The sequence below is a fragment of the Lissotriton vulgaris genome, chromosome 5 (genome assembly GCF_964263255.1).
Source record: "Lissotriton vulgaris chromosome 5, aLisVul1.2, whole genome shotgun sequence".
Taxonomy (NCBI): Eukaryota; Metazoa; Chordata; class Amphibia; order Caudata; family Salamandridae; genus Lissotriton; species Lissotriton vulgaris.
In genome coordinates, this window is record NC_141693.1 from 871003724 (window position 1) to 871029339 (window position 25616).

General features: G+C 43.5%; 1 protein-coding gene across 3 annotated transcripts in view; it reads left to right on the forward strand.

Annotated features, from left to right (window-relative positions):
- Window positions 1-25616, forward strand: part of POLR3A (RNA polymerase III subunit A) — a 319330-nt gene that overhangs the window by 174955 nt on the left and 118759 nt on the right. For all 3 annotated transcript variants that reach the window (XM_086922444.1, XM_086922446.1, XM_086922445.1), the window contains exons 8-14: window positions 6125-6261; window positions 6814-6917; window positions 7050-7191; window positions 11174-11314; window positions 12129-12198; window positions 12420-12547; window positions 15733-15871. In XM_086922444.1, the coding sequence (XP_086778570.1) occupies window positions 6125-6261; window positions 6814-6917; window positions 7050-7191; window positions 11174-11314; window positions 12129-12198; window positions 12420-12547; window positions 15733-15871 (861 nt within the window). The remainder of the gene's footprint in view (window positions 1-6124; window positions 6262-6813; window positions 6918-7049; window positions 7192-11173; window positions 11315-12128; window positions 12199-12419; window positions 12548-15732; window positions 15872-25616) is intronic.

The window sequence follows — 25616 nt, forward strand, 5'->3', positions numbered from 1 at the left end:
TCAATAGGCTTCTTCGGGCCTCCAGTCTCACCTCTTTCCCCTGCACCACCGCCATCGCTTCATGAACTTTCGACCAGTAATCTTGTATTCGTTCACAATGCCACAGGACATGGACAAAGGTCCCAAGTTCGCCACATCCTCTCCTACAGTCAGCACTCTCTCCCCGCCCCATCCGCACCAATCGAGGTCCAGTAATATATATACCCTATGGAGGATCTTGAACTGCACAAGTCGTAATCTCATCTGGATTGCCACAACCTTAGGGGAGGAAACTGCTTCTGTTCAGTCTTCATCATCTAGTTCCATACCATCTTCCCCCCACTGTTCTCTAAGTCTCCTTAATGGGTCTTCCATATGATTAACCAGCTTTCTATATATTAGGGAAATAGTTTTCACGGGGAGGTGTCCGTCTAAAACTCGATCTTCTAGCGGCGAAGCCTCAGGGGGCATCTCGCCCCCCGGGACACGGGCAAGGATAGCATGTCTGATTTGCCGATAGCGGAAATGTTCGTTATCATGCAGCTTATATTTTACTTTCAGAGCGTCAAAAGTGTGCATCCCATTTTTGCCCCAGACATCTTTTATCCGGGAAATACCAATTAGATCCCACCCAATTATTCAGTGTTAACCAGAGGTGTTGCTAGCGTTAACTTCCCCTCCCAGCCCAATGCTTTATTGGCAGTGTGCCACACCTTCACAGCGTTCGCTGTGGGTCCCGCTAATGGGAATCTCCCAATTTTAGCATATAATGCCCTGCTTATGTCTCCTCTCGGTGCTTGCTCACGATCCATGGTATAGCCAGGATCTCCTGGGAGACCGTATATTATTTGATTGATGGCAGCCAATTGGGAGGCCCAGTAGTATTTCCTCAGATCTCGGAGTCCAATACCTCCATCATACCAAGGTAGGGTCAACTTTTAAAAATGCTAATCTAGGCTGTCCGTCCCAGAGGAGACTTCTCTGCCCCGCCTCTATTTCTTTAAAATAGGATATCGGAACTGGATCCATCGTATTCTGAAGGGCATATAAGAACCGTGGAAGTGACATAATTTTAAACAGCACTGCTCTCCCTAGTAGTTGTAGCGGGAGAGCCTTCCAGCGCTCCGCATCTTTTTTTAAACCGGTTCAGAGGAGAACCCAGATTGTGTGTAAATCTAAGCTTCGAGAAAAACGTTATATAAATTCCTAAGTACGTAAAACCCACCTGCTCAATCTGCAAGGGGCAGGACTGCGGAATCTTAGGCGGCTAAGACAAATATTACGGATTTTGACCAGTTAATCGCGAACCCGGAGTACCTACCAAAAATTACTAATATGTCAAAAAAGGAAAAGAGAGGCTCTGGGCCTAGTAAGATACAGCAGAATGTCATCAGCATATAGCAAAATGTTGTCTTCCCACTCCCGCGTCCAACGCAGCCCTCGTATCGTCCGATCCCATCGAACCCACGCCGCCAGGGGTTCTAGTGCCAATGCAAATAAAAGCGGAGACAATGGACAACCCTGTCTTGTGCCCCTCTCAAGGGGGAAATCCACTGATTTACAATTATTAACCACTACTCTGGCCAAGGGATTGGCATACAACAATCTGACGCAACCAATAAATTCCTCCCCAAAACCCATTTTCCTCAATACAGCAAATAAATAAGACCACTCAACTCTATCAAATGCCATCGTGGCGTCGAGAGACACTAGGACAAGTCGGTTCCTGCAGGGTCGAGGAGCGACCGAGGACACTATGTAATCTGCGCAGATTTAAGGCAGTGTTTCGACGCGACATAAACCCTGATTGAGCAGGATGTATCAGGGTGGTGATAACTTTAACCTCGTGGCCAGCAATTTGGCCAGTATTTTAGGTTCCGCATTGAGCAGTGAGATAGGCCTGTACGAGGAGCACTGCGTCCTGGGCTTTCCTGACTTGTGAATTACTACAATGTTGGCCACGCGCTGGTCATAGGGCAGTTGACCCTCCTCCCGGCTCTCATGAAGCATGGCACGAAGAAATGGTGCGAGTCTCTAGGCGTGCAATTTATATAATTCAATAGGTATCCCGTTGGGGCCAGTCGCTTTCCCAGACTGTCCTAGCCTGTGCTATTTCGTCATCTGCGAAGGGTGAGTCTAAATATTTCCTATCATCTTCTGACAGCATCGGCATACCAATGTCTTTGATCATCTCACTAATTTCTTCCTCAGAGTATGTACTGATTGAGGTATATGCCCCCCTGTAATATTCTGAGAACTCCTCCGCCACCTCTTGTGGATCCGTGATCATATTAGAGTCACTCCCTTCCAGTTCTGGCACTAGCCTAGATGCCCACTCCCCTCGCTCTAGCCATGCAATCAGCTTCCCTGCCTTATCTCCATGCTCATACACTTGGCTCTGTGTGATAATATTCTGATCGATTGATCTCTCTCTGGCGAGACTCCTATACTCGTCTTGTCGCAACTTCAGAAGATGGAGACCCTCCTGACTTGGGGACTCAGCAAATCTTTTCTCCAGTGTCACCACCTCGCCTTCCACCCTAACTATATCTTCTTGACGCTTCCTTTTCTTCCTTGCTACCAGGGAAAGGACCTCGCCTCTAATCACCGTTTTGTATACTTCCCAAAGTATTCCCGCTGAAGTGACACTACCCTCATTTTCCCGAAAATAATGATCCGAAGCTCGGATAATCTCTTTCTTAGTGCTCGGGTCTTTTAAATGCCATGCATTAATGGGAGCAACTTTACCGGCCACAGAGCGCTCACTATCCAGTCGCACCCATGGGGAGAATGGTCTGATATGCCTCTACCCAGGTATCTGGCCTCTTTGACTGTTACTGCTTTGGCTGCTGGTATTAAGACATAATCCAATCGCGACATCCTATTATGCGCAGCAGACACATGAGTAAAGTGTGTCTGTGTGGGGTGTCGAACTTTCCAACTATCCACCAACCCCAGTGTTTCTAGAAAATCTGGGAGCCACCTTTGGGACTGCCTGAGTATCCGCTTTGGGTGTCTTTCTATCTCCCCATCTAACACTGCGTTAAGGTCACCCCCCAGAATCAAAGGGTCCAAGGGCAGCGTGAGAAAAACCGCACTCAAATCACGATAAGTGTCGGACTGGAGACCAGGCGGTACATAGACTGAAAGGAATGTCACCGTTCTACCCTCCAGCTGTCCTGAAACACACACATATCTGCCTCTCTGGTCCACCCACGTAGATCGGATTGCAAAGGGAAAGGAGTTCTTAATCAGTATGCCAACACCCCTCGAGCCAGTCGTGAACCCAGCATGCGCCACTAACTTATATCCGCCTCTATGTAGGGCCATATATCGATTACCGATCAGGTGGGTCTCCTGGAGCAAAACAACATCTGGGGCATGCCTTCTTATAAACTGATTCACCATCCCCCTCTTGATTCTATCTCCCAGGCCATTAACATTCCAGCTTAGCGCCTTTATCCCCGATCCTTGCCCACTCCGAGACATTTACCCCTCTCCTTTCACTGTACGCTGCAATTGTGTCACCCGACGTAAACATAAATAACATTTTACGAACAATCTTTTACAATCAAAAAAATTAACAAACATGTCCCCCTGCCTCCCATCCCTTCCCTCCACCCTGCACCCATGCATAAGGCCAATGCCCCACCCCAACTCGCAGTGTGCCTTTCGCCCCTCCCTAATCTAATTAACTAAAGGTAGTAACGAGGAGGAACCATCGCTCAGCCCCTCCCAAATTTCCTCCTGAATTAGGATCAATGTCAGTGTCCCTCCAGTGCGACCACTCAAACGAGTACCTAAGCCATCTCAGCTGGCCATGAGTTCAGTTCAACAGTTCACGTAGTTGTTGTCATTCTCGCTCCTGTCCTTCTTCCGTCGCTTCCTGATGCCGCTCCTCAGAACGTTCCGGCGCTCTACTGTCCACCCAGTCCGATGCTATCTCCGGGTTGTCGAAAAACCAGGCTTTCCCCTCCGACTCCACTCTGAGTTTCGCCAGAAACAGCATAGAGTATTTCAGGCCCTTGTCTCTGAGTTTCCTTTTTACGGGGAGAAAGCTTTGTCTCAGTTTCTGCACCGCCTGGGTGAAGTCTGGAAAGAAAGAGAGCGTGGTGTTTTCATACCGCAATGGGTCAGCTGAGCGTTCCGCTTGTAATATTGCGTCTCTATCGCGGAAGTTCAATACCCTTGCAATCATCGGGCGAGGAGGCGCTCCTGGTTTCGGTCTACCACCTGGCACTCTATGCGCCCGCTCGTTCGTAAAAAAGTTACTGAGCCCTCCCGGTTTTAGGTGATTAAGGACAATGTTTTCCACAAATAGATCGGGTGTTTGACCTTCCGATTTTTCCGGTACGCCAAGTATGCGTATATTATTGCGCCGATTCAGTCTTTCGTAGTCATCCAGCTTCCTTTGGGTAGCCTTTTGTGCGTCCTGCAGGGCACGCACCTCTTGTTGTAATTCCGCTACATCATCCACCAAGCTGGATGTCTTTAAGTCAAGTGACTTGACTTTCTCGCTTGTTTTAGCATAGTGTGCTCGCAACAGATTGACCTCCAGCTTGACCGTGTCCAGTTTATTGTCTAATGCGTCCAATTTTACCACAATCGCGGTCTGGACCTTATTTATAGCATTCATGACATCAGCCAGTGTGAGCTCCGCCGCCTCACTCAGTGAGTCTCAACCGGGTGTTGGGGTCCTTCTCTGTTCCAACGGAGAACCTTTGGGCTGTGTGCATCTATCGAGTTTATTAGTTTGTACATTCTTCAGTCCTCTCCCGGATCTGGAAGGAGCCTTCTCGGCGTCTGACTCCGACGCCATCTGGGCAGTCGAGTCTGTATTGACCGCTCCCTTCCTTCCGGACCAGCTAGGATTAGGCGTTCAATGCTCCCCTCAGGCCCCGTATGATGGCTGCGTTCGTCTTCTCCAGGCCTCACCACTTCACACCTCAAGGGCACATGTCACACCTCCCGTGACTCATTTAGCCGATTCGATGAAAGCGCGACTAGCCTTCTCCGTATTCCAGGATCTCTTGGAGCTTCAGATGTAGAGTGTCAATTATGGGGTCGGACCGGAACTTCCGGTTTCCTAATCCGATGTTGTTCAATTAGCGGCCGGGTCCACCATTCACTGTGCTCCCCGGTTCAGAAGGTGGATAGGCCCCAAAACTGCAGTCGGTGGTTCGGCGGTCTAGAATGGCCGGTTCGCTCCCAAATTTCGCCTGGGGGCCCGCTTCTATTCCCCTGCCAATTTCCGGACTCAGGTCCTAGGATATATATCCGAATATATTCGAAGGAGACTAATGTATGTGTAAGTTTATATGCATGAGTTTGAAAATGCTTAACCCTTTGACCGCAGCCGGCATTTCTGAGCGGTGCATTAAAATGCCATGCGTGCGCAGATCAGATGGCTCCCGGCCGTCCGACGCACACGCCCACTGTGACGTCGGACGGCCAGGGGACGTCCGACGCATACAAGGGGTTAAATAGACAAGAATCTATAAACATATAAAACATTTATTTTATGTTGTGTCAGTAAAAATGTGTGACCCAATAACTGCTTATCTAAAGGAAGCACACTAATAAACACACATTTATTACTACACTGGAAAGGTCAAAGGGAAAAACACTGGTTACCCTCCTTTTCTGATTGCATGTTGCAAAATTTTGACAGTCAAACTGCCAATAGTCACAAGGCTTATTTTTAACTTGAGGGATGAATTTAACCTCCTGCATCCAAGTTCTGTTTAAATATCTCTTTTCATCTGTGCTTGACATGACAAAGCAGCATGTTGATAACCATGTATACAGGCGTGCAAATTGTAATCTGCTGTATATGACCATTGTTCAAGGTGGAGTCATCATCATAATGACTCACTGGAGGCTTCGAATCTCGTGAGTGATGGCCCCCCTGAGCACTCAACAATAGAAATAACATGATACACCCTATTCATCTGCATATACACCATATCGTCAGTGTTCTGTATCAAAGTTACAAGTGGGGCGACTCAGTTAGATTCCTACAGTGCAGAATGAGGATTACAAGTAAGCTAGTAATCCATATACCCAAAAGCCTAGTATCTTTTATTGTAGGTAGAGAAATATTGGACTTTTAAGTAGAAATCACATTTCTCATTTCACTTTCCAGGCCGTTTTAGAGGAAATCTATCTGGAAAAAGAGTGGATTTTTCTGGACGAACGGTTATTTCTCCTGACCCTAATCTGCGCATCGACGAGGTGGCTGTACCGGTCCACGTTGCCAAAATATTAACATTTCCTGAAAAAGTAAGTAGTACATTTGGAGGTGGTTTTGGTGTTATGAAACTGTTTTTAAGAATTATATGCTTTTGAGACCCTTTTAAGAAGGGACCACAGGATTGACATTTCTACAGAGATGCTGTGAGAAATCCCCCTGTGAAGTACTCCATTGAACAGTAATATCGATGACTCCTTGGTTGACTTATTTGATACTCTCATATGTAGCTGCATGCTCAGGTTTTTCTCATGTGGGGAGAGGCTTCTACCTGTTAAACTTTGTTAATGAGCTCTATAAAGTTGTGGCGAAACATAGGAACTTGTCCACGTCAAAACTAAGCTTATCCCCTCGTGCCTGTGCCAGCACTTTTTGATAACGGCTTATTTCACTAATGGATTTCCTTGTAAGTGACTAAAAACTAGGTATTCCGAAATGCATTACCCTGAAGTCTCACTCCATGATCCATGGAGTTTGTTGTAGTTTTACTAATCTCTCGAATGCTTGTGTGTAATGTAAGGTGAGGAGATAGCCTAAAATGATGGGTGCGTTATAAGAGTCCTGCTGGTCTGCTCCTGTTGCAGGTTAATAAAGCGAATATCCACTTCATGAGGTCACTGGTTCAGAACGGGCCCGATCTACATCCTGGAGCCAACTTTATCCAGCAGAGGCACATGCAGATGAAAAGGTGAGCCTCTGCAGTGCTGTCCCAAGTCCCTACTCTGCCCCAGCCATTCGGGGATTACTCATAATCATCTGAAATGCCTGAGTTTTAAGTCTGACTCCACATGTGCTGTGTCACATTCTTGTTCTGTTATAGGTTCTTAAAGTATGGAAACCGTGAGAAGATGGCACAAGAGCTAAAATATGGCGACGTTGTAGAGCGGCACCTGATTGACGGGGACATAGTGCTGTTCAACCGTCAGCCATCCCTGCACAAGCTCAGCATCATGGCGCACATTGTAAGCCACGGTTCTTTCATATGAAAAGTGGTTTTGTGTCACTTTTCCTTTTCTTTTCTTTTTTTATTTTTTACAGATATGCAAAGCAGATAATTACACCACATGATCATTTTCTTTTTGTAAAGTTATGTTTGCTTGCAGCAGTAAAGAAGAGTGGGGCACATGGATCATTGTTTTTTGTGGTTGCTGTGAATCTGCCCCTTTCCGACCACAATTTTTGCATTTGGGATTGCGATTCCCTAAATGCAATGCAACAAAAAAAAAGATTTGCGATTTCGCTTTTAAGAAACGCAAATTACCATCAACTTCAAGTTGATGGTAGTTTGCGTAAACTTTGAAAAATGCACAAAAGTGCATTTATCAAAGTTCTATGTTGCACACAAACGTATGCAACATGTTTTTTAATTGCACTTTCAGGGGTGCATCAGGGTGTCCTTTTGGTACCCTTGGACCCTTGAAATTGTATGCGCAATTTGCGAGTACCTATTTGGTACTCGCAAATTGCGCATGCAATTCCCATTGATTCCTATGGGCCTCTAGGCCCATAGAAATTAATGGGAAGCCATTCCTTATTTGCGATTCGCAAATAAGGAATGTGTAGGAATCGCAAATCTTTTTGCGATTTCTACATGCATAAGGAATTGCGATTTCTTAAAAATCGTAATTTAGGAATCGTAATTCCTAAGTTTAATGCATGTGGGCAAGTATTTTTTTGTCTTCCTTATTGGACTGCTGGAGTCCATCCCGTGACATGGCTTCACCCAGTGTACCTATGCTCAAATAGTGGCACAAATAGACAATAATAGGAAGAGGTGACAGCATTAATTGACTAAATTAGGTATCTTTTCAAGATTTACCATCTTTAGCTTTATCCCATGTGTAATACAGACTTTGGGTCTGTTATGGTCATGGCAGGTTTTCATTTTGGTACTTGATATATTCATATTTGATTTTTTAGGTCTCGCCTGTCGATGCGCATGCGCATCGAGCAAGCGAGACTATTGCGAGTTATCCACTCTTTATCCACACTGCAAGGAATCGTGGCGATTCCTTGCAGTGCCCGTGACTTTTAAGGTCAATGCGCATGCGCATTGAGCTTATGCGCATGCGCATTGACCTTAAAAGCGCGTGCGCGTGCACGTCCGTCTCCTAACAACACACACACACCCTCTCCCCCGCTCCGCCCCCTCCCGCCGTGTCGCATTTCTCTTTCTCCTCCCCCTCCCCTCTCTTCCTTCCGTCTAACGCCGTGTCGACACCCTCTCCCCCGCTCCGCCCCCTCCCGCCGTGTCGCATTTCTCTTTCTCCTCCCCCTCCCCTCTCTTCCTTCCGTCTAACGCCGTGTCGCACCTCTCCCCTCTCCGCCCCCTCCCCGCTCCGCCCCCTCCCCTTCCCTCCGTGTTACAAGGCTAAACTAGCTAGATAATGCTACAAAAGTTGTGGACAGATTTGCCTTTAACTTCATAATATGCTTAATAATTTGCCTCTGGTTGCCACGAAATGTTAGTCCACTACTGCCGCATATTTCTAGCAGCCATGGCAAGAAATAAACTGAACAAAACAGCGAGGCCTCTTCTCAGCCCTCAAGGATTGAATCTCCTAACTCGGAGTTTTGCCAAGACCTCAGATATAGCATCCCCGAGGGAGACACGCGCCCCAAAACACCACCCAGCCGCGCCCAAAACATCATGTGTGCTCGCACTGTGCGCCTCGACCCCTCGTGGGCAAACAAACCTCACCACACCTGAATCTCATCCAAATGAGGCCGACACACGCACTGCGTGCACCGGCTCGCAGGGCGCCATCTTCGTAAAACACTTCACTTGTTGGCCCGGGGCTAGCGTGGTGCCTCCCCAGCTGGGGGATCCCGAGTGCGCGGACAGGCTCACTGTTGACTTCTTTGAAGGCAAAAAAGCAATAAACTCGGAGGTTTACTCGTGAGAAGGCAAACAAGGGCTCGTCTGCAGTGAAAACTGAGCCATAGCCGGATCAAAATGGCTGCTCCCTCTTAGTCGAGGATGTAAAATGCATCTTGCCACATGTTTTAAAAGCTATGTCTTTTTATGTATTTGTTGTGCAGTTGTAGCAAATTGGACAATAAGATAAAATCCAGCTTGAATTTGGTCAACATCGTGTATAGCTAAAAAAAATAGTCATTTTATTGATTTGCTATTTTATATATTTGTTGGTATATTCAATTCAATTTCGGTGGATGTCAATATATCGAATTATGTATACTTCTTTTAAGATCCCAAAGATTCCCGGTCCCCAGCCCTTCCTACATCTTTATTCATAATACCAAGAGCTCTTTGTTTTAAATGACTTTATTGTCTAAAGCTAGCACGGGGTCCCCGGCTCCAGGCGCTTCGTGTTGGGCGTGAGCATAGCGCCTTCCTCAGATCCGCCGCGGGCAGCTTTGCCCCGGAGCACTTCCTACATGCTCCCCACGGGGGCTAATGTCCCGGAGGGGGTGATTATCGGGCAAGCGGTGACCTGAGCGAGTGAGTAATCTTCCTTCATTAGAGCCATAGACACGCAGATTTCGAGGGGCCCCGTGATGATTGCACCCCCTCGCCCTCCCAAGATCAAACCTCGAGCCCTTCTTTAGAGGTCTCTTTCCATTGTCTTTGCCGCACATCCGGCATTCGGTAACATACTCTCCACCTGCAGACTGCATATCTTGCAGCCTGAAACCTCTGTCGCATTTCTCCTCCCCCCTCCCCTCTCTTCCTTCCGTCTGCGCCGTCTAACTTCCCCCGGTTCGAGTCCACCGCTCGCCTTTAGACTTTCCAGCCTCTTTCTGTACCTTCTAAACTCCGTCTGTACTTTCAGCCTCCTCTGTACCTCCCAGCACCCCCCTAAACTTCCATGTCCACTTCCCCCTTTCAGTCATCCCGGACCATGTCCCGGCCTCCCTCCCGTTCTCTGACTCTGTGTCGCTGACTTGGCCTGTTTCAGAAGTGTCCTTTCTTCAGGGTCACTGATATATGTTGTTGTCATACATTTCCTGGCCTCAAAAATGACGGACAGATTTTGTTTTCTCACATTTATTATTGAAGCGAGGTGGGTAGTAGGTATGTCGATGACCGATCGTGTTTTCATGAGTCCACGATCGTCAGTGTCACCGCTTGTTACCCCTCTACACAGATTAAGAACTCCTTGAAGCAAAGAGGGAACACATCCAATGCTCTGAAGTTTGACGTCTTTAGAGGTCTCTTTCCATTGTCTTTGCCGCACATCCGGCATTCGGTAACATACTCTCCACCTGCAGACTGCATATCTTGCAGCCTGAAACATCTGTGTAATAAATGTGCTGCATGCTGCATATCGTACAGCTTGCTATCTATGTGTGAAATAAGTGTGTTGCAGACTGCATATCTGGCAGACTGCAATCTCTGTGTGTAATACATCTGTCTCAAACAGCATATCCCATAGTCTGCAATCTCTGTGTGTAATAAATGTGTATAGCAGACTGCATATCTGGCAGACTGCAATCTCTGTGTGTAATACATCTGTATCAAACAGCATATCCCTCACCCTCACTCACCCTCAACCCCTCACCCTCACTCACCCTCAACCCCTCACACTCAATCCCTCACCCACACTCACCCACACTCACCCTCACTCGCACTCACCCACCCTCACTCACCCTCACCCTCACTCACCCTCACCCTCACTCACCCTCACTCACCCTCACCCTCACTCACCCTCACTCACCCTCAACCCCTCACCCACCCTCAACCCCTCACCCTCACTCACCCTCAACCCCTCACCCTCAACCCCTCACTCGCCCTCACCCTCAACCCCTCACCCTCACTCACCCTCAACCTCATGCTAAATATTTACAAAAAAACCCATAAACAATTCTAAAAGCACTAACTCTAATGCTGCGAGACCTATTGCATTTCTAATGCTTGTTTTCATGGCAAATGTGTAGCTTTAATTGAGCCCCAAGGCTGTCTGTTCTGTATCCTCTTTACAGGCTCGGGTGAAGCCTCACAGGACCTTCAGGTTCAACGAATGCGTGTGCACCCCGTACAACGCAGACTTCGATGGGGACGAGATGAACCTCCATCTTCCACAGACTGAAGAGGCGAAGGCTGAAGCTCTTGTCCTAATGGGGGTACGCATTGTTTCAATAAGGACTAGCAGTTTGGGATATCTACACTATTGCGGAGTGAGGATGAATAGGAGCAAGCACGCGGATAGGCTACCCCCTACTTTGGTAAAGTTGTCCAGAGCTTTCACCTCCTCCTCAAGGTACTGATTACAACCCATGATATTTACGACAAAAGACGTAACTTCTCAGATCTTGAGTTAAAACTCGGAATTGCAACCTTCACAGCGCAACGCAGTGTTTGCCACGTTATTCGGCCTGTTGAGTCACATGGCCATCCTTAGATGAAACATGAATGAAAACCCATTTAGTACCTTTAGTCGTAGGCCCTGAAGTTAGCCGTAATATGGATGTGTCATGGCGCCGAGGAATGCTTTAAAATTCCACAATGCACCGCTCTGTTAAGAAGCACTCATTCATAATCTCGGAATTTCGGAGAATAGTTTGACACATAGTGGCAATGTACATTAACTGACAAAAATACTTTCCCTGGCATTTTCTGTAGTGATTACAAATGGTTTCAGATCGGATTCTGAATGCATTGTAACTAAATTCTGAGATGAAGATGTTTGTTTAATGAAATGAAGGATTCTGAGTCCCTAAATACATGTTTCCTGAAGTGAATGAAGCTTTCTGCATGAACACATTGTTATTAGAGTGGAGAAAGCTCTGTGCAGGCAAGGGCCTTCATAAAATGTTTGAGGCACCGCTTTGTTCATGAACTCTGCGTTCTAAAGAGCATACCAACAAACCATGTGCCAAAGTGCAGATGTTGGTGAAATTGAGAAAACTTTAACTCATCACAGTTCTCGTTTTTCAGACTAAATCGAACTTGGTCACGCCTAGAAATGGGGAGCCTCTAATTGCTGCAATTCAAGATTTTCTAACAGGTATGAGTGATTGAATGTGGTTGATGTACATGCAGTTCCCTCAGGGCTGCATGCTTAATGTTCTCAGTGCTACGTGCATTCCTTTGACAGGGCTGCACACAGGCATCCACTGGAACTGCACACTTTGTGATGCTAAGTGTATGACAAATTATGGGATCTGCAATATATTTCATATTATGCCTATTGTATTTGCCTGATGATAACTGAGGGACTCTCTTTAGGTGCTTACCTCCTGACACTGAAAGACACTTTCTTTGATCGGTCCAAGGCCTGCCAGATTATTGCCTCTGTCCTAGTGGGCAAAGATGAGAAGCTGAAAGCTCGTTTACCTCCACCTGCCATCTTAAAGGTTGGTCACTACCCTGCCTGTTTCATGAATATTTACTTGGTAAGAATGTGGCTCTGAAAGAGATGGGAAATTGTGTGTAAATATTAAAAGTGTGAAGACATTTAGTCTACTGATGAGCTTTGGGGTTAAGGGAGGGATATGCGGGGAAGAAAGTGTGCCTGAATTGTGTTAAGTGATGAGTTGTTGGGATTTGTATTTTCGCTAGAGTAGTGTAAAACACAACACACAGTCTAGATGTGAGGCTGGAAAAAAAAGGTTTTGCTAAAGGATACCTTTCATTACAGATATGTTTTCAATACGTATATCATAGTGATGTGTGAACATGAAACAGCCATTTTGTACTTGACAACACTCCATCACTTTGTTGTTTCAGCAGTGAGCATATTTCCTTTTCGTGTTTAGACTGGGCCACTTGGGCTTAGTACTAAGTTAATTAAATGGGTGTCATGCAAGTCGTGTAATAACTCACAGCAACCACTGCCAAAGATAATTTATACTTCTTGATGGCTGACTGAATGATGAACTGACTTTTGCAAAATGATCTAAGAAAGTGGCTGCATCTGTCAAAATCCTGTGGTCTTTTCTAGTGCAGTGACAGGTCATGCAACATGTCATCTGCTGTATAAAGCCAAGGCAGTAGATATGCAATTGCAGCGCCATACGAACACTTTGGACCTGACTTGCATTACTACCTCTTGGTAGATCAGCCCTACACCTTTGCACATTGACCTAGTTTCTTATTTGCACCTTGCCATTTCCCCCACAATTTAGAGGGCACACATCGTTAGATCTCCTTAGCCTCAGAGAAACTAATATTTATTGTACCCTTTTGAAGAAAAAGAGAAATAGCAGCTTAACTCATTCCTCTCTGCAATGACACATGCGTTATTATACTGAGACAATCGAGATTCGGAGAAATCCTGGTAGAGGATCTGATCTGTAGAACGTATTATAGGTAGATCACCTTAATGGTGCCTGGCAAAAGATAACGCACACAATAATTGGTTATGTTCTATGTATACGTTTTCTACAAATCATGTGTTTCAAAATTATGATAATTGTAGAAATCCCAGGAGTCAAACCAAAATTAAGGGCACATGCTAGAAACTTTCCAAATTATTTCATGGCACATCTCTACTTTTGGCCTAAACCCTATTTGATCCGCATTAATATTACCAGTCAAATAATTACATGGCTATCATATCTAACTAAGCTTGACAATTCCAAGCCTTGCTAGTTTCCACAGCATACCTTATGTCGCTGTTGGGTCTGCAGCCTGAATTCAGTTACTCCGCATATTCAACCAGAATCTCTTGCATGTGTTCGCCTTGCCCCAATTCTGTCATATCTTTATAACCTTGTCCCCAATGATTTCCTCTGGAGAAAGGAAGGGTCATTCCTGCTCGGCTCATATGTTGTAACTTCTGTATGCAAACAGTGACTCTGCCTGCTACAGGGGGCTTGTAAATGTAACAGGCTTTGCTTCCTTTCAAGTCAGATCTGCAGAAAGGGAGATGGATTGCAAGATGCTGACCAGGGAAATTGAAAATTTCCCTTCTGTGCCTTCTTAACATGAACAATATCAAAAACTACTTTTAGTATAAAATATGATGATCTAGTTACCCATTTGTTAGCATTACAGTTTAAGCAATTGGATCAGTTTTGCAGGCTCTAAGTCTACCATAAGCATATTTTAATGTATTAGTGCATCCTTGTTGGCATACAATCAAACCTGGTTTGAATGTAATAGGTGTTTTTTTTTAAATAAGTCATGCCTCTCACGAAAGTCCATTTATGCAACCACACTTCACCGCTTATGCACCTTAGTGTTTACCTGCAGAAACCCCTTTAATTTAGTTATTGGGATCCATATGTATCTCCACCAATTCATAAGTTTTGGCTTGCAGCCTGTGCTAATCAGTTTTGAAGGCCCCAGATGCTTCTTCGTGCTATGGCACTCATAACGCACAAACCTTTGTTTATTAATAATCCCAAATCAAAAGTAGTCATGGATAAAGACAGTTACACAGGTGCAAATTCAACAAGGTAATAGTGGCAGGCACTCACTCTCTTATGGTCAAACAACTCAAAAACCATAAATACATTAAAACAGAAAAACAAACAAAAGGGAGTGCCTCAAAAATCCAACAACTGTATTGTAGAGTTTGTATCTTTCTTCTCTCCTCCTTTCACGAAGTACACATTGTTCAGTGGTGTCAATATCAATGTACTTTTCTCCAATATCAAAATAACATGAGAGCCATGGTGTGAAGTCTCAAAACAGTAATCTTTATTATTCTTCAATATATTGAAGAAACAGCCCGGCCAACACGATTCGTCCTACGAGTGGACTTTGTCAGGTTTAATGGCTTTCTTTACAGCAATGTCAATTCGAAGTTTAGGTTAATTGGATCAGTGCTCCCTCAAATTCTTGGAAGTCTCGTACTGCTCCTATATTGTTGTAGGGAAATACCAGGTGAACATTTATAAATATCACAGCTTAATATCCCCACCCCACTGGGTACTGTAAGCTCAGATCGAATAGTACAACATGCCTCCACAGTCACGGTATATCCAGTGTACATCCCACTGTTTGTGTATTCACCATCTGGTTTTGGACTGACCATCTCAGTGTTGGCGTGTCAGATTATCTGGTCTGAGCTTACAGAACCCTTATGGGGTGTGGATATTAAGCTGTGATATTTATATATGGTCACCTGGTATTTCCCTACAACAATATAGGAGCAAAAGGAGTGTCACAGAATTTTGAGGAGGACTGATCCATTTTACACTTACACTTAGACTTCAATGTGACATTGCTGTAAAGAAATACATTAACCCTGACGAAGTCCTCTCTGAGGACGAAACGCGCTGACCAAGCTGTTTCTTTGATGTATTGAAGAATAATACAGATAATTATTTTGAGACTTCATAACGCGGCTCCCTTGTTGTTTTGATATTGGAGAAGAGTACATTGATATTAACACAATTGAAATATGTGTACTTCGTGAAAAGAGGAGAAAAGAAACAAAGAGAACGACCTCTGCAATGCAACTGTTGGACACTTGAGGCACTCCCTTTTGGTGTTTTTTCTGTCTTTGTGTATTCTGTGTTATTGATTTTGATAATGCCTGCTTATGCCACTCTGCACGAACTCCATCTTAATGTTCCCAATTTGTTTGCAGCCTGTGACTCTGTGGACAGGGAAACAGGTCTTCAGTGTAATCCTCAGACCCAGCGATGACTGTCCTGTGAATGCCAATCTTCGAACCAAGGGCAAGCAGTACTGTGGCCGGGGGGAAGATCTGTGCCACAATGATTCGTGTAAGTAGTACAATGTTTAATTATTAAGTGATGGGTACATACTGCAAATATGTTCATGGGCACAATATGCTGCTTCCAGGCAGTACAGTGGTCTGCTATTGGAAACATTGATCATGCAGGTTGGAATATGTTTTTGATGATGATGACTGATGATGAGCTTCCTCTTACAAGGAGCCTATTGGCTGTGGGATGGTGTTGTGTGGCGTTTTAGGCTCCGAGTGAATTTTCCCGATTGATGTCCTTATATAAGTACAATTCACATTGCCCTTACATAGGCATAGAAATCAAACCCTTATTTAGGCATAGCCCATGCTACCCAAATACAGGCATGGCTACTTCCACCTGTACCAAAGGTCACAACGATTTCTTGGAAAACCGGCTTAAGCAGTTCGGGAACTTCCCCTTGCTTGAATATTGATTTCTCCAAGAACTCAGTTACTTTACAATAAACAACTATTCCCTAGGTGTTCATTATGACGTTCATATGCCCGACTTTACATCAAACGATGGCATTCCTAAATACCTTCAAGGTATAATTATACCTTCACTTGCTATGGCAAACTACGGTGGTTCGGAGCAGTTCGAAGACCTACTTGCCCGACGCAGCTCACTACAGCAAGTGCAGAAGGAAGCCGACTTTCCAGCTGACACACTGATCAGGAAGCTGCCTTTCTCCTGCTGAGAATCCAGCGCCAGTGTTTCCGGCTCCCCTTGCGGGGTGTTGGGAAATCGAGTCCCGAGACTGAGATACAAGACCTCCTTCATTCTAACCAAGGTATGGAGCTGATTAGAACCTAGAGAAACCTTTGGTAGATTCTTGGCAAACACTAAAACCTATGCTACACAATACTACTTCTTCCCGCGTACTAGACTTAGGTTAGATACATTGGGTTAGGCGTATTTTAGAAGCACCAGTTGAGTATTTTAGCCTGTGTATTTATATATGTATTTTTATATGGCTTAGAAACCATACATTGGTCTTACAGTATTATTTTATAATACTATTCTCGCTGTACGCATTATACTTTGCAGTCTGCATAACAATTGTAGCAGTTCACTTCTCTTGCATGAGAAAGAAGACTGTTCAATAAACCTTTTCATTGAAAACACCTGTCTCTTTATTTCTCTGCAACTCTGTGGAAACGAAGCATGCACGATTGACTGAGTGAAATACTTATCTATTGTTTCCGCGACTCTGAGAGATATATTCTTATTCTTGTGAAAAAAAAGTTGTCCTGTTTATGCGGTTGTCAGAAACTAATCCCTTCTTGTGTATTCGAGAAAGTTTCTAGTGACCTCTGAGTTAGCTCCACACACACAATTAAGTTTAGTATATTCGATAGAGACCTAGTTGACCTCAGTCCTACGTCTAATCTATAGGATATATTATTCCAATGTGCCGAGCCTATTGGGAATATAGGAACTACACTATAATGGCACCTTGCCTAAATGTGATTCAAGAGATAAGGTTCAGGCTCAGCATTTGTATACACTGTTTTTTGCAGATCGCCATGTGTAGTATGAACCTAGATATTGTTTTTTAGACACTTTGGTGTGTCCAGTCTGCTGATTTTCTTACAGGTCAAGACACCCAGTGTTAGATTTGACATCCTTGGTGTGGTTTCCTCTGACCTTTTGCCTTTCCCTCCTGTATTTTTGACTGTGTGCTGGATTTCGTTGTTGCTGGTTTAGGTACTCTGGCCGCTTTGCCACTGCTGATCAGTGCCAAAGTGCAAGTGCTGCCTGTGTAAATTCTAGTTATGATTGGTTATCCATGATTGGGATATTTGATTTACTGGTAGGTCCCTAGTAAAGTGCACTGTTTGTGCTCAGGGCCTGTAAATCAAGGGATACTAGCCGCCTGCAGCACTGATTGTGCCCCTCACACAAGAAGCCTTTCAAATATGTCTCAGACCTGCCACTACAGTGTCTGCACACGCAATTCTTGACTGCTGTGTTGGCATGGCATGTGCACCCACTTGCCAGGCCATAACCTTCGCTTTTCTTTTTTTACATGTAAGTCCCCCCCTAAGGTAGGCCTAAGGTACCCTCATGGGCAGAGTGGTGTGCATGTGAAAGGTAGGACATGTACTGGTGTGTTATCATGTCGTGATAGTGAAATACTGTGTAATACTTTTTTTCACTATTGCAAGGGCTAGGTCTCCCATAGGCTGTTTGAGCTGCCTTGTACCATTTTACTTGTGTATCTTTCAATTGGGAACAGGTAGAGATTTGGAGTTTAGGCTCCCTGAACTCAGAATTTAATACCCCCCTTTTAGTAAAGATTTTTATAAAATTGTGTGTTTCAAAATGCGACTTTTCGAAGGGGGGGGGCGTTTTTCTGTATAACCATCATGTGTACCTCTGCCTGTTTGTGTATTGACTGTCTGGTTTTGGAGTGACAGAAACTGGGGATATGCATTCTCTTTAGACAGCCCCAGGGGTGGGGAGATTGAGGTGTGTTCTGCCTTTCCTGTGTAACTCACAGCCAGGCTGAATAGACCTTTCTGCATTTAGAGTAGTGGGATGAGCTGTCACCAGCACCTGAATAGGCTGTGTCTGCTCTGCACAATGCTGCCTTCACATTTTGTAGTAAAGCTGGATCAGGGTGGACAGAACTGTTTTGTACTGAGACTCTAGAAATACAGACTACAAAGAGAAAATGGGGCATAAGTATTGGACCTAAAACACCAAAACATTAGATTACTTCTGGATCAAGAGGATGCTTTGCCAAGGAGAAGGGCTGGTGAGCGTTCATGAGGAGCACTGCCCTTTTGTTGTTTGTTGCTTTACTGGGTTGGCCTGCAGTTGCCTGCTTCTGCCTGAAAGCGGACAGAGACTGAACTTTGCTGTGAATCCTGATTGAGAAGATCTCCAAGGGTTTGAAGTAGAGCTTGCCTCCTGTTATGAAGTCTCAGAGACACACAGACTTAACTTGCAGCCTCCCTAAACTCCACTGCTGGGGGTTATGACCTGCCTCGTGGTGCCAGTCCCAGTTCTGGGCCACTGGAGGTGTTTTCTGGGGCTGCAAACCTCAAGAAATGGATTTCCAGTGCCACCTCCAAAGCCACTGGAAGCACTGACACCAACACTGACTGCGACAACATCACAGCACCAACTCCGTCTCCGCATCTACTCTGATGCCATCATCGAGCCCGCTGCCTGCACCTGGGCCAAGGGCGCCGCTTGAGAAGCGCTCAAAGCACCGCCAACACCAGTACCTCCAGCACACCACAGCTGAGTCGATAACCCATGTAGGTGACTGCCTGATACTGTACTGTCGTAAGGAACCAACGCACCACCACCGCGTCACCTCCCATGCACAGTAAGGAACCAACACCTCACCTCCCCTGCATAGCAGTAAAGAACAGACACCTCTACTCCCTTCATAGCAGTAAGGAACCGACACTGCACCTCCCCTGTGGCAGTTAGGAACCAACGCTGCCCGGCGCAGGTACCTTATCACCTCCCCAAAACCTTGCGGCCCGCTGTTTGGATTATCACAGAAGGTACTGTTTCTCTGGAGGTACATGTGACTCAGTGGCCAGGACACGCAGATCGCAGTTGGCACTGTACTTTGGATTTGTACCTGTCATGACATTGAGGTAGCCCCAGTTGGAGCTTTTGTCTTCTAAAAGCTATATTTTGCTAGTAATACTTTGAGTTATGTATTTTGAATTTTTTTAGTTTTGATCTTGTTTGGTTTAGATAAAGATACTTTATTTTCCTAAACTGGTGTGGTGTCCCTTTGTAGTGTTTTCACTGAATTACTGTGGATTATATACAAATGCTTTACATATGGCCTCTGTAGTTTAGCCTGACTACTCTGTGCCAGGCTACCAGAGGGTGAGCACAGACAATCGTAGGTGTGTACTTTACTCATCCTGACTAGAAGGAAGGGTCCCTACTTGGACAGGGTGTATACCACTGACAACTAGAGACTCCATTTCTAACACCCAGGGATGGGGAATTCTTGTAGCCCAACATTCAGGACAAAGTGTTTGGATTCAACGACTTGCAGGCACTCAAGTTAAGTGCTCGATTCCAGTCCTTGTGCTGACAATACTTTTAAGACAGCTTTGCTAAACTGGTGTGCCACTTTTGAAGGGATATACCTGTTCTTTAAGACCTCGTTAATGAAATGTTTTTCGGGAGAGCAGCATTGTAAAACCAGTATGGGCAACATTAACCCCTTCGCTGCTCATGACGAGCTCAGCTCGTCATGCAGTACACTGGTCGTGTGCTTATGACGAGCTGAGCTCGTCATGAAACAATGAGAAAGGAGGATCTGCAGCACAGGAGGGGAATTGCCTTAGCAGCCATGTGGTTAAAAAATAAGAATGACTTTGTTCATAAAATCACATAAATCCAATCTTAGGGCAGTGAATTGCAGGGGTTCAGATTTACAATCTGCAAAAATTCACATGAGTTTAAAAAAGTAGGCCTGGAAATCTGCAATTGTTTCTGGCACATCCAGACCCATACCAGGATATTACCCTGGCATATACAGAGCCCACACGTAAGCAGAGCCTCTGTGCACACACGCACCTGCTATGTTTTCAAAAGATTTAAATAAATAGATTCCTGTTATGTTCATAGTCCAGTGTAATCATGAAGGTGCTTGAATCCAACCCCTGCCATAATGTATCTCCTATATGGCACACTCAGAGAGGCTATTATCAGAGTTCTGATCTAGTGAGAACTCCGCCATTATTTGTCACTTAACTGTCGGTCTTTAGCAGACCGGTATCTCTCTGAAGCATCTTATCCATTGAGTAAATAGATAATGTATACAATTCCCACCGTTGTCACCCACTTCTTCCACCTGTAAATCAATATAATTGCATGAGCAACAATCTTTTATTTTTTATTGAAAGTGGCCTTGAACAACTGACAGCTTTCCCTTTTCCCATATCTGAGCCTTTACTAAAGTTGGACTGGAATGGTACTATCCAGCTTAAAAGAAACAAATATATCTTAAGTAAGCATTCTTATGCTGCTCTCGCCCATTTTCCATTGGTGAAAGGAGGTGATCCAGCGGGCCTAAAGAAATTCTGTCTCATATACACAACCCTACACCATGATACTCCCCATTAATCATAAACTCTTCACAAGGCCCATAAATGACTGAGACATGAATTGGCCAACTGAATCATGTGACCTAATTAATTGGATCTATTCATGAAACTATTTACAATTATATACAACTGCAGTTTATCATCTTCATGTTTATAAACAAAACATTTAATTAAGTCACCTAGGCAATGGATTAAGTAATGGTAACTAGACTCTGAATAAACAAGACCAGCTTGTCATTTTAAAATCTATTTTATTAACTTTATTTTCAAATAAAGAGCATTTTTATTAAAGTAATCTTTTAATTCAGCATTTAAAAGCAAATCATTTTATTAAGTAATGGCACATTAGTCTGTCAGTTCAAAACGAATCAGCAAGAAAAGTATTTAAGCAGAAAGAATCTCATTCCCTAAACCCTATTTCCCTGTCTAAACTTATTAGAACCTAAAAGGAAAAACATTAGTTCTGGTTTCCCTTACGTGAGTCAAAAGTCCGTCAGCATCTCACGCCCTTCAGGATTCAGGAACGAGCCAGCAAAGCTCCTCCCAAGGGGCCAAGTTTTATACCTTTTCTCTATCTAAAACTAGCTAAAAGAATACTTTTTTAAAGACATCCAGCTATTTGATGGCTGACAGCCGTCAGTCCACATTAAGTCATTGCCTCTTCATTCCGAAATCGTGCCTTTCTATAATGTCTTTGTCTATTGTCTAGAAGTGACATTAGCTTCCGAGGTCCTTTGCAACAATTTATTGAATAACAGTTCGTTGCTTCCTCAGCTTGGCTTTTCTGCCGTATCCTGTCCTTGGAAAATTATACAACACGGAGCACATCCTGCACAGTTCCACATGTTTTGTTTACTGATGATTATGAACGTGACAAACTCTTTTTTCATTCTTTGCTGTGCGCGGCTCATCATTACAGGATTCCAAACACCCATTTTAAAGCTAGGCCTCAAGCCTCTTTACCGAAGAACTAGTATGCAAAGAAACACAAAACATTAATTAATTCGAGTAATGAAAGTCATTCTGTTATCCACCCCTTTACTAATGTTAACCCATTAGTTTATGTTAACTAGCTTCAAGCACGAATAAGCAGCAAATATAAAGACCTTCTTCACACGAGCCTCAGGATTCTCCACGAGCCTCTGCCACACAAAGACACGACATAGACGAAAGCACATTTAAAAATAAGCACATGCTATTATTTAAACAGCTGCAATTAATATTAACAAAACGAAAAGACAAAGTTAGTTTATTATTTAAACGTACTCGCAAATGCAACAAAGAGCACATAATATTAATTCCCATATGTTCATGTGAATGCATATTAAACTAGGTTGAATTAATACAAATCATGCATAAACTCATTAATATTATTAATTCATTATGGAAGTATAACTTAGCAAGTCAAAACACATTTTATTTCACAATCTCGCTTCATCAGAGGTTTTCTGGAAATAAGAACATAATTTGTGATCTGTGTGTACACCACTCTGTTCAGGGACTCACAATCTTTAGTCTCTCACTGGCACCAGTCAAAAGGGAATTGGTTCCTTTCTGTGGTTCCTAAATTAAAGCGCAAAGCGCTTTGAGGAATAAGACACCAAAAACGTTTCTGATCTCAATGGTATATATCCTAACATGTTCCACAATTACCTCAAAAAAGCATAATTTTCATTAAAATCAAATTTATTAAAAACTTAATCAAAGACAGCATGATATATAATCAACAGTTTTGCATATAAAAACAATCACAATACATTGACATTCAACACATATACATATTAGCAATAGTTAAAAGTAGCCAAGTTGTCGACGCGTTTCGGTGTTTAAGATTGATGGTACACCTTACTCAGGACTACAGTAAAATTCTTCAATCTAGAAATATACGGAACAGTCAATTAGTATACATTCATTGAGGGATTTCATTTACAGAAAGTTTTTTAATCTATTGGTGTCTAGAGTATAAATAGGAGGATTTCTTACTCAATTCGCAGTATTCAATTTGCGGTGTCAGTCTAAATCCTGTGGATAGATAAATCTTATCCACTATTATAATTCTGGTTTGTTCCTTTGAAAGACCTGTGTACACATAATATTATTTGGTGTACAATTAGTGTGTTGATTTAATCCACAAAACTACCTCTGTGTCCCCTCTAGAGCTAGGTAATCGTATGCTTACTTTATATTTTGTGGTAGGAGCGTTGGGTTTTCGTTCTCTATGTTGATTTCAACCATATGAAAAAATTCTTGTCCACTGTTATAAATCAGGTTGGTTCCTTAGAATAACCTGTGTATACATAATGATATTGGGTATACATTTAGTGTGTTCATTTAAGACACAAAAATGCCAAGCGCTTTACAAAACTAGATGAAAGTATGCTTACTATGTAACTAGTTGCATTTCATTCTTTATACGGAAGACTCAGGGTAATCATCGGATTGGCGTCTTTCCACTCCTCGCCCTTGCTTTAGCGTGATGGAGATGGAGTGCTTCTTTTTTATAATTGAAGAGAGTTCCTTTTATCTAAATAGAGAATGATAGTGGAGTACAAGTATTACACCTTATTGTATTCCATTATCTGTGGGTAAAGCTATTCAGTATTAGTGATGCTTTTAAATTGCATAAAAATAAAGCGTGTTTATTTTAGAGCAATGCATATTTAAAAAAGCGTTAGGGTACATGAAAGATTAGGGCGTGTTTCTATTGGAACAAAGCAAGTTATAAAGTTCCAAAACATCTTAAAGTTAAGGTAATTGCTTAAGATATGTAAGCCCAAACAGACGCTACCCAGTTGGTCTAAATATCCCAATGTCTGCTAACGCCCAGGGAAACAAAACGCCCGGTCGTCCCCTTTCTCTTACCTCCGTAGTCGGAGCTACACGCCGCCTGCCTGGTAACCCGGTCTCCAGCGTCAGTTAGTGAGCTGGGACAAGACGGGTCTTTTTATACTATGTGGCGGTATGCTCTAATTCAATAACTTCTTACACCTGTGCCGATTTTTACGATAAGCGCTATGTGTTCGCCATTTTAGTAGTTTTTTACATCTCCTTGCCTAATAGTGCCTACAAACGAGGAGGGACTAATCGTGAAGACAGAATAATTCACGAAGCGGAGTTGCATTTCGTTTATACGCGACGCTCGCTTTTAATTAGTTTATGGTGCATTTGGCTTTTAGGAGGTTGCACCTCATAAACTTTTGTTATAGAACATTCAGGCCCATGCTCCTGTGAATATATATTGGAGCATGTTACCAGTCTGTAGTCTCAGAGTTGGACCGCCATATTGGTAGTTTATTGGCGTCTCTACGAGGATGTATGTTCTATAGGGCTTAATAGTGCCTACAAACGAAAAGGGACTAATCGTGTCTTCACGATTAGTCCCTCCTCGTTTGTAGGCACTATTAGGCAAGGAGATGTAAAAAACTACTAAAATGGCGAACACACAGCGCTTATCGTAAAAATCGGCACAGGTGTAAGAAGTTATTGAATTAGAGCATACCGCCACATAGTATAAAAAGACCCGTCTTGTCCCAGCTCACTAACTGACGCTGGAGACCGGGTTACCAGGCAGGCGGCGTGTAGCTCCGACTACGGAGGTAAGAGAAAGGGGACGACCGGGCGTTTTGTTTCCCTGGGCGTTAGCAGACATTGGGATATTTAGACCAACTGGGTAGCGTCTGTTTGGGCTTACATATCTTAAGCAATTACCTTAACTTTAAGATGTTTTGGAACTTTATAACTTGCTTTGTTCCAATAGAAACACGCCCTAATCTTTCATGTACCCTAACGCTTTTTTAAATATGCATTGCTCTAAAATAAACACGCTTTATTTTTATGCAATTTAAAAGCATCACTAATACTGAATAGCTTTACCCACAGATAATGGAATACAATAAGGTGTAATACTTGTACTCCACTATCATTCTCTATTTAGATAAAAGGAACTCTCTTCAATTATAAAAAAGAAGCACTCCATCTCCATCACGCTAAAGCAAGGGCGAGGAGTGGAAAGACGCCAATCCGATGATTACCCTGAGTCTTCCGTATAAAGAATGAAATCCAACGATCCCACTACTAGTTACATAGTAAGCATACTTTCATCTAGTTTTGTAAAGCGCTTGGCATTTTTGTGTCTTAAATGAACACACTAAATGTATACCCAATATCATTATGTATACACAGGTTATTCTAAGGAACCAACCTGATTTATAACAGTGGACAAGAATTTTTTCATATGGTTGAAATCAACATAGAGAACGAAAACCCAACGCTCCTACCACAAAATATAAAGTAAGCATACGATTACCTAGCTCTAGAGGGGACACAGAGGTAGTTTTGTGGATTAAATCAACACACTAATTGTACACCAAATAATATTATGTGTACACAGGTCTTTCAAAGGAACAAACCAGAATTATAATAGTGGATAAGATTTATCTATCCCCAGGATTTAGACTGACACCGCAAATTGAATACTGCGAATTGAGTAAGAAATCCTCCTATTTATACTCTAGACACCAATAGATTAAAAAACTTTCTGTAAATGAAATCCCTCAATGAGTGTATACTAATTGACTGTTCCGTATATTTCTAGATTGAAGAATTTTACTGTAGTCCTGAGGAAGGTGTACCATCAATCTTAAACACCGAAACGCGTCGACAACTTG